Source organism: Stylophora pistillata, chromosome 11 (genome assembly GCF_964205215.1).
Source record: "Stylophora pistillata chromosome 11, jaStyPist1.2, whole genome shotgun sequence".
Lineage (NCBI taxonomy): Eukaryota > Metazoa > Cnidaria > Anthozoa > Scleractinia > Pocilloporidae > Stylophora > Stylophora pistillata.
The window spans coordinates 26,212,200-26,222,394 of NC_142529.1; the positions used below are offsets into that span (position 1 = coordinate 26,212,200).

At 41.3% G+C, this 10,195-nt stretch overlaps 1 protein-coding gene and 1 long non-coding RNA gene across 2 annotated transcripts in view; one reads left to right on the forward strand and one right to left on the reverse strand.

Annotated features, from left to right (window-relative positions):
- The first annotated feature begins 72 nt into the window (after window positions 1–72).
- The window catches only part of LOC111338601 (transient receptor potential cation channel subfamily A member 1-like), a 15,352-nt gene continuing 5,229 nt past the window's right edge, over window positions 73–10,195 (forward strand). Inside the window, exons 1-3 of the mRNA XM_088737866.1 lie at window positions 73–1,807; window positions 2,282–2,349; window position 2,869. Coding sequence (XP_088593992.1) covers window positions 1,661–1,807; window positions 2,282–2,349; window position 2,869 — 216 coding nt within the window. The 5' untranslated portion in view covers window positions 73–1,660. The remainder of the gene's footprint in view (window positions 1,808–2,281; window positions 2,350–2,868; window positions 2,870–10,195) is intronic.
- The window catches only part of LOC111338607 (uncharacterized), a 2,823-nt gene continuing 662 nt past the window's right edge, over window positions 8,035–10,195 (reverse strand). The window contains exon 3 of the long non-coding RNA XR_002695602.2: window positions 8,035–9,313. This is a non-coding gene — a long non-coding RNA (uncharacterized LOC111338607). The remainder of the gene's footprint in view (window positions 9,314–10,195) is intronic.

Below are 10,195 nucleotides of genomic sequence, written 5' to 3' on the forward strand. Positions count from 1 at the left end.
GAAATGTGTTCAAGCGGAAGTTTAGGTCCAACTTGGACACTGCTGATTATAAATTCGTCCAACTTGACTTATCTTGACTAATTTTTACTACTTAGGCGAACTAATATATACGTTATGACCTTTTTCTTTTTTACCACCAACAGGAGTGGTAAGAAGTGGTAGGAACTGGTACGAAGTGGTAAGAAGTGGCAGGAGTGGTAAGCGTTTTTCCCTTTTTTCAAAGTTGCCTTGCACGAGCAGTACGAAACCAAACAAGGGTATCTGTCACGCATCGCGTGAGAAAGAAGGTAAATACAGCTGTACTTTATTTTGCGTCACTATTGCTCTCTCACCCTCAACTTCTATCAAAACACGTGTGTTTCGTAACTCTGACCGCTCGAGCTGGCTGAATTTTAACTGAATTTTTCCACAAATAAAATTCAGATTTATACAACTGTGAAGCCTGACTTGTTAATCTTGAATTTCTTCCCAGGGGGGGTACATAATAAGACAAACTTTTGGAAACAGAAAAAATTTCAATTCCGAAGCAACAATCGATCATATTCCGATCGAACTAATCTTTGGGAGAGGTTTGATCGTTAACGACTTTTTACTCCTCAGACCTGATTGTTAAGACCCAGTCTCTCTAAAAGCGGTGTGGTGCATTTCGGTTCTAAAAATCGCTTTCTTTCAAGCTTTGCTCGTGAATCTGTTGAGTAGTCTAAAAGTAATCGAAACCACCTTGGTTTCAAACCAAGTTTCGAAATGGCTGTAAATTATTTTTTTCCCAAGCAAACATCACTTCAGCGCTCAAAGGCCTGTTTTAAGCAGCGCCGAATTGAATTGAATTCAGCCCGTCTTTTCAAAATTGATTTTGCTTTGCATGTTTAGATCGATCCTCTGAGAGAATAAATTACATAACTTTTTCTTCTCTTCTCCATTATTTAGTTTGACACTTACTTTCCTTTCGCCGCGATGACCGTATGCAACTTTTAATCTCGGCTCAGCGGAAAATTCCAACTTCCTCTCCATGACATTTTTATTCAGATAATTAAAATATGGTAGAGGAGTATATAAAATAAAAATATGTCGTAGTTACGGCGAACTTCTTACACAGCAGACCAACACAGGCGTGAGCTCTAACGAGAGAATAACACGAAAATAATCTCTCAATTGTTTTGTGGTGTAAAACTAAAGTGATTACCATCAGTGTTTTCCAGGTCCTGCTCCTTTTTTTCATGTTTGTCATGGCTTTTAGCAGCACATTTTGCCTGCTCTTACACGAAAAAACTGTGAGATTCAAAGTCTGGCGTCATTTTTTCGCACGTATTTTATTGAAGAAGTGCACTAGTCTGTCAGTCCATGAGCCGGTTTGTTGGTGTATCAGTTAGACATTCAGTCAGCTAACAAGCCAGTCAAACGATCAGTCGAACAGTCAATAAGTCAGTCCGTAAGCCGGTCCAATATTCATCCAGCTGGTCAGTCGATCAATCAGTCCGCCAGTTTTCAGTCAAGTAGTCAGTGAATCAGCATTTCAGTTGTCATACGGCAGCAGATCACTCAACCAGCCTGTTATGCAGTCTTCACGCATACTGGTATTTATTTATCAGTAACACCCATATCATTTACTTAATGGATTGTCGTTTTACTTCTCTTGCCATATGCCACCTTTCCATACTCCATGATGACCATTTTTGTGATGACTCTCGGTGAACTCAACTATGCTGACTTGTTCATGCCTTGGGACAAACTGGAATATGCCGCACTGACCAACATCCTGTTTTTCATGTTCGTGTTGGGAATGCCTATCATTCTTATGAACATGTTGGTGAGTACCGCTTCGATGACACGAAATCAGAGAAGGGAAAACCTCTTCAAACATTTTTTGTTTTAGTGAGCTTTCTTGGCACATAATTCGGCCTTGAGGCAGAAAGACTATGAAGTGAGAACCTTCTCTCTCAGAATTACTGTTTTCACAAAATTCCATCGCATACCTAAAAAAATGTTTGTAGTCGACGGAGCCAAGAGGTATCGATTACGAGCCAGTACTATCTCAGAGTGGTTTTGTTTTTAAGTGTCAAGTCATTTTAACATCGTCACAGATTGGTTCCGTCACAGTACTATTTTTCAGGCATGGTAGGCACTACGTTAATTCAAATTAAAGCCGAGGAGATTGAATCGGCCAATCAGAATAAGAGATAATACCATATAAATCTCACGAGTTACGAAACTAAGAAGAAAACAAACTGGGGTGCAATAAGCAACGAGTTTATGTACTTAGCAGTGAGTGTCTTGACACTAGGTCGGCTGGGCAGTGGGTGATATCGACAAGATTGAAGTAAATGCTTTGATTGACCGTTATGTGATGCAGTTTAGTCCTAAAAGAACAGATTCAGCGAGCAGATCTCTTTCACAGGAGCGAAATTTGTGCTGGTTTCCTTTAACAAAACCTTGTCTCCGGTGTCTTTAGGTGAAAGTTAACCTCGCTACCTCCTAGGAACTTGATACGACAGGGAAATGTAAGACCGTAACGGCAAACTCACAGCCATTGCTCATTCCCCTCCTCTATAGGTCGAGTTGGTTTAAGACATGGAGGAAACAATGTCTAAATCTACTGTTAACCATGCCCATGTGGATAAACACGTTGGCCAGCGAAATGAAACTCTCCCACTCGTTCATGACCTTTAAGGTGAAAAATAAATTCAAATGTTTTTACTGTCTTCTTTCAACAATTTCCAGCAAAGGTTGGTTGCTCGCCGCGGTTATTGGAGCAGTTAGCAGTAAAGCTGCTGTCCCAGAACTGAGACATGAATATCAAGTGGGATCTATGTCCGCATTTAACTTTTTGTAACCCTCTTTTAAATGAATCGTAGGATTTATAAACGCAAGAGTAAAGTTCACATTAAAAATACATTTATACTGGCAATTCTTTCTGAGGCAAGCGCGAAAACGAGAGTGAGAAAAATCATTATTCGTTATACATCTGAAAAGCAAATAAAAAATGACACTTTCTCTTACCGGGGACTTAAACTTGTCATGGGCGAAATTATCAGATAACCTTTTGTATTTAATTTCATGGACGGAAAAAGTTAATAAAATAGAAACTGAAACCTTAAATGAATTGACTGTCGGCTAAATTAACGCCTCTCCGAGACAAGAGAGATGACAGCCTATTCAGAGATAAAAACTCCCTATATTTTGTAGCTTCTGAAAATGACCCCATGGAAAACACAGAGTGGGTTCTGGGGAGCGCGCGAGGGAAGAAGACACATGTATCGCTCGAAACTAGCTGCACCTATACTTGATGGTTTTTTTTTTTCGATAATTGTTATTGTTAAGAACTCTTGAATAAAAAAAAGGATTTTCATCCTAACTGTTCGGGATAAGTTGTTGTATTTCCGGTAATGTTAGCTATATTTCAATTCAACTTTTATTTTATTTCCGTCTAAATTTTTTCATTTTTCTTCACGCCAATTGTTTTAAAGTCATGAAACCAAACGATAATTCCACTACGGAGACGAAGCATAAACCTTTAAAAAAAATTTTCTGCAACTATAGAAAAATATAGTTTAAACTTATCTACATTCTATTGTCAAAACAAAACAACTACATATCTTCCTTCAGTCGACTCACATTTGCGTTCATTAAAGGTTTCACCCCAACCCCGTCCGCTGCTATGAGTAACGCACCGTACAACTTAAGCAATCAAATACAATTCAGATATTCTCGTTCACCGTATTCTCTTTATGCCGTTACAGAAGGCATTTTCCTCTACAGAAATACATCAGGGAAGCTATGTACACGAAAGTGGACCCAGTAAAAGGTCTCTTTGTTAGGTTTCTCTGGCGGGAAGTTTTGATATCTACATGAAGACATTTCTGAGGAGATTTTGAATTAATCCAAGGACACTTCGAGCTTTCCGCAAAGACAGCCAAAATGTTTACCAGGATGTCTTCAAAAGGTGGCAACAGAGCATGACCGATTAATAGAATGTTTCCAGATGGAGAAAAATTGTGTCAATCTAATTGGATGTAAACTCGATGAAGACAATTAAGAACAAAATAATGCTATTGAGAACAAAGAGCTCGAGAAAATAGAGGGCCGACCGCATCAGATTTAGATCATTTAAGGCCACGATCTCTGAGTGTATTGGCTAGCTGCCTTCTTATGAGGGCATGCACAAGCTGTTTTAATTAATCAAAGGAACCATAAATTTTTTTAGTATAATTTCAGAGCTGAGCAAAGAGTTTCCAGCAATCTGATTGGTCGAGCGGTTCCTTACTTGACGCTATATAAACCACTCCACGCGGTTTATATAAAATGTTAAAATGAAATGTTAATAAACGTTACTAAAATGTTATGATTTTAGAAATTTCTCAGTTGTTCAGCTCTGAAATTATACTAAAACAGTTATTCGCCGCAGGTCGGGTGAATATTGTCGAATAATCCCCTCGACTTTGTCTCGGGGATTATTCGACGATATTCACCTCGCATTCAGCGAATAATTGTTAAATGTGTCCCTTAAAGAAGATAAAATACATTATTATCCAACTGCTACAACAAATTTTGGGGACCAGCGGTCTGTTCACGTGCTGGGGTTCAGCCCCCTCGCGTCAACATATAGATTTCAGTGATTGCGCGAAAAGCTTCGTTATGATACGTAGTTTGATGTTGTATGTCTTTAAGCTGCGCCTCGCGTTCTTCCAAGATTTAAACCTTCAGGTGTGTTTCAAGTTTTCATTTCGCCGCGTTTACTTCGTTTATTACTTTGTTTATGTCATTTATATTGGGTCGTTAGATTTAATTTAGTGTAATTAATTTTGTTAGAAACCACTAGTCAAGAAATAAATGTATATGGTTCGAATAGCCATTGAGTAATGTTACCGATGCGAACGTTACACCACCTACACTCCGTAGAGTACAAATAACGCCACAGACAAGTACAAATATCACGCGCTATTTGTACTCCAGAGAACCGGCAAGACAAGATTTCTCGCATCGAGCAGGCGAAGAATTGGATTGAAGTTACGAAAAAAAAAATTGGCGGACAATTCAGTTAAGCCATATTTCTGACGACGAAGAGTCGGAATGGCTGAAAAATATAGATCCATGTTAATTAGATGAGTCGAACGAAGAAAAGTAGCTGGGCAACCAGGATATTTCTTCATTTATTGAAGAAAATAGAAACAGCAACACGACAACGAGCCAATTCCGTTCTGCTTCGTATACCTCTGTCACGCACTCCCCGTAAATAAATATCCGCGGAATTCGCCCGCACTGAAATAACAATTTGGCGTGTTGGATAATGAAAAACTTATTCGACCTTTTGTTGTGTAGTATTGCTGGGTATTTTACTCGTTATTTGTATTTTGATTCGCTTTACGGGCTCATCAAAATACGGCACAACTCATAAGAATACTCAGCGATACTACACAACAAAACGTCTCATAAGATGTATGAACCAAATCAAATATTGCGGTCTTTCCTTACACTTAGGTAACACGGAAAGCCGTAACACTCTTGAACAAAAGCTCATCTTTCAAACCGGCAGTCTAAATCCCACAGGGATCAGCGAACGCTTTTCATTCCACTAATTTATTCGTGTTTTTCTCGTTGCCATGTTCCCACCGATAACGTAGCTCCATTTTCTGCCTTTAAAAGCACACACAGCCCAGAATTCCTCTATTCGCTCCGACGAAGGGCTAATGCTCGAAACGTCAGCTTTTGTAATCGTTACAGTCGCCAATTTACCATTTCAACTTTGTTGATATACCCAAATTATTTCGTTACTCCCACCGACGCAGCCCCAAATAGTTTCTTTCGAAACTATCAGCCTTTATTCATTTGAATTTATACAGTTATCTTGATCCTTTAATTACAAGATCGTTTTCTCAGCTTAAAACAGTTTTGTGCTGGGAGGTCTTTTATCCAAATTATTTCGTTACCCTCACCGACGCAGCCGCAAACAGTTTCTCTAGAAACTATCAGCATTATTCCAATATTGAGGAGGAGGAGGAACAGGAGAAGGAGAAGGAGGAGGAAGAGGAGGAGGAAGAGGAGGAGGAGGAGGACGAGGAGGAGGAGGAGGAGGAGGAGGAGGAGGAGGAGGAGCAGGAGAAGGAGGAGGAAGAGGAGGAGGAGGAGGACGAGGAGGAGGACGAGGACGAGGACGAGGAGGAGGAGGAGCAGGAGAAGGAGGAGGAGGAGGAGGAGGAGGAGGAGGACGAGGAGGAGGAGCAGGAGGAGGAGGAGCAGGAGAAGGAGGAGGAGGAGGAAGAGGAGGAGGAGGAGGACGAGAAGGAGGAGCAGGAGGAGGAGGAGCAGGAGAAGGAGGAGGAGGAGGAAGAGGAGGAGGAGGAGGACGAGGAGGAGGAGCAGGAGGAGGAGGAGCAGGAGAAGGAGGAGGAGGAAGAGGAGGAGGAGGAGGAGGACGAGGAGGAGGAGGAGGAGGAGGAGCAGGAGAAGGAGGAGGAGGACGAGGAGGAGGAGCAGGAGAAGGAGGAGGAGGAGGAAGAGAAGGAGGAGGAGGACGAGGAGGAGGAGCAGGAGAAGGAGGAGGAGGACGAGGAGGAGGAGCAGGAGAAGGAGGAGGAGGAAGAGGAGGAGGAGAAGGCCGAGGAGGAGGAGGAGGAGGAGCAGGAGAAGGAGGAGGAGGACGAGGAGGAGGAGCAGGAGGAGGAGGAGCAGGAGAAGGAGGAGGAGGAGGAAGAGGAGGAGGAGGAGGACGAGGAGGAGGAGGAGGAGGAGGACGAGGAAGAGAAGGAGGAGGAGGAGGAGGAGGACGAGGAAGAGAAGGAGGAGGATGAGGAGGAGGACGAGGAGGAGAAGGAGGAGGAGGAGGAGAAGGAGGAGGAGGAGGAGAAGGAGGAGGAGGAGGACGAGAAGGAGGAGGAGGAGGAGGAGTCAACTTTAATTATGTGTCGTCAAAATCTAGCGCATAGCACTAATTGGGGACAAACAAACAAACAAACAGAAAGAAACAAACAAACAAACAAACAGAAACTGAACACAAAATAGCATTTCTACAGTAAAACAATCATTCAAAAGAGATCATGTATTTTGTATTAGTAAAAAAAAATTGATGTAAAGCGGGCTTTGCTGGGTAGTCCGAAGGATATCTCAACGCTTTGACCAAGAGAAAATTTCTTGGTACCATTCCAATACAATATTAAGCAGATAAGTGATGAGAAAATCGAAAAAGAATAAATCAGGAGATTAGATTATTTAGGGACCGGTCATTATTTATCGCCTGGGGGGGGGTCGGAGTATTTAGGGGGGGATCACATGGTTTTTTGAAGACCTTTAGGGGGGATCAGCCGTAATTGACAAGCATAATGGGGGGGATCAGACCAAAAAAAAAGGAATTTTAGGTCGCGCCAGGACCCCGGGTGATTGCATTTGTAAATACTTTGGTAGGATTTGCCGCTGGGACTCCCCCAACCATATATTCAAGACCACGTTCAGTTGTATTTTGTATTATATAAACTCTATTCTAGCCCAGACACAAAACCCAAACCCTTTTACAGACCCTCCATTTTGTAAAAAAGAATCACTATCGTAGTCTAACATACACGTTTTTATTCAGGCACGATCTAAATTAGAAAGGTAATCAAGATTTTGAGAATGGAATACTTACAATTGCTCAAAATTGTTTCATAACGTTTCAGTTTGTTTTATAGAGAGCGACGATGACTATGTTTTCGTGGATTTGGATGAACAGCCTGAGATTGGCACTTCCTCGACAATTCAGTTCGTATCTGACGAGCAAATATTTACCGTTGTGGTTCAAGGTCCATGAGACGTAAGTACCACTATTAAAATATCACTTGCATATTCAAAAAGTTATTTGGCGGTGGCTGGGAGAAAAGGGGGGGGGGGATCATGAAACTTTCCACTACCGATAAGGGGGGATCTCTAAAAAACCAGATACTCTACGGGGGGATCAGGTAAATGCTTCGATGTGACAACAAAAATACTCCGACCCCCCCCAGGCGACAAATAATGACCGGTCCCTTAACACCACATTCTCCGAACCAACATCATATGAATAGTAGAAGAAGAATCGCTAAGGAGAAATTGGGAGTGAAAGGGCTAATTGTGACAATCCAAAAAAATATTTGCTGAGGCCCATATCTTTCTTCCATTCTTATTTCCTCAGTTCCCTCACTAGATTCTACGAGCCTAAAGGTCGGCACACATGAGGGGACTAGTCCCTGCGACTAGTCCCAGCGACCAGTTTCATGCGACTAGTCCCTTCGTGTGAACTACACATTTCTGTGGTCGCAGGGACCAAAATTTGGTCCCTGCGACTGGTCGCAGGGACTTGTCGCATGAAACAAATGTTTGTCCCCTCGTGTGAACTGTTTGTGCGACCAGTCCCTGCGACTAAACGGTAAATAAGCCAATCACGGGTCAGTATGATGCGTGACTTCCGGTATTTGTAAACATTGCAGTCTCTATGAATTTTCCCTGAATTCTAGATTTCTACAACTGAAGAATAAAAAACTATTTCTAGTTTTGTAAACATATACAGATGTCTTGGAGCCGTTTTGATGCAATTTTTACCCTATTTGACTCTGTGTCTGTTGAAAATAAATAAATAAATAAAAAAACCGAACGTAAAAACATGAATAATTCGACTGAATAAGTGTAGTTCATTTGCGTTGATGTTTAATAGTGCTACAATGAAAAGTTGCCAAATTTTCATTGTTTTCGTGTAACGCCCCAGGCTAAGAAACATCTTTTGCCTCTTAATTTTCCTATGTTCTTGTGCAATTGAGTGCCCTCGTGTGAACACCTTAAGGGACTAGTCCCTGCTACCGGTCCCCTCGTGTAAACCCTTCAAAGACTTGTCGCCGGGACTAGTCGCACGGACTAGTCGCAGGAACTAGTCCCCTCGTGTGTGCCGACCTTAAAACTAACTAGCAGCAGCTGTCCCAAGCTCAATGTTACTTGGAAATGTTAAAGGGAAAGGTGACACGGTCACACAGCTATCAAATGAAGCACATAATACATCAACACAATTAAACGCACGCAACATTTCATTGATACAAAATGCTACAACATTGTTGCACGCAACATGTTGCACACTATTGGCCACCCTGTAGCAACATTTTGAGTGGTGTTGGATCATGTATGAAAATGGTCAAATTTTTGTTGCAACTTTTTGGATGTAGGAAGATGTTGCACGCGTTTAGCCAGCTCCTTTACAACCTCTCACCACACGATATTTACTGGGAAGCAAGTCCTTCCCTTTCCTGTTAACCTTTTTACTTTTCCTCTACGCTCTTTAGACACAGTTTGGACACACTCGGACACATTTTCTTCTCACCATCTGCAATACAAAATTGTTCAAATTCTTTACACCTCGTTAACATTGATAATTGAAAGGTATTACTTCCTAGAGTGACAAACTGCTTTTATTCCAACATTCCCGCGTATTATCTATGAAGTAGTTCGAGAAGGGTTCTTCAATTACATTATGAAAAAAACTTAATACTTTGCAATAGCCTAAAAACACCGTGAAGGGTGTTTGTATATACGGCTACAGATCACAAATATCACGCTCAGTTCAACTGAATGATCACTTTCTGAAAATGAACACATTTATTTACGAATTTAGCCATGAATAACAATACAAAAAGGATCTGCACGCCCCAAGTGGGTGTAACGGTATCACTGAAACAACTCTCCATTTCATGATAGTTCCTCCACAACCCTAAAACTTTTCGTAAAAATGATCGTACGGCTGCACAGCTCTAGTTGGTGGGACCATATCATTGAAACAACTTTCCATTTGACAATAGTTCCCCCACAACCGCCCGACATTTTCTAGAAATGATCATAGAGGTGGACATGTACTATACTTCCCTAGAATTCTACAAGTCACTAGGAAAAAACCAGCCTAACTCTCAAACTGAACTCCAAATGATGAATGGTATTTATGATGCTCGGCTGGATGTATAAATTTTCCCGTAACTGAGAGCCTGATTTACTTGAGTCACTTGCTGTTGCCCTTTCAGAAGTCTTCTATCGTCTACCAAAGAATTCATGAACTTCCCATATTTTGACATGAATATAAAGTTAATCTGTTGACCTTAACAATCCATGAACCCATCTTGATAGTTCATATTAACAAATGTAAATATGGTAAAATAAGGTGTACCTTGCGGAGGGGCCGCCCTAACGTTATAATGAAAGTAATAATCTACAAAAA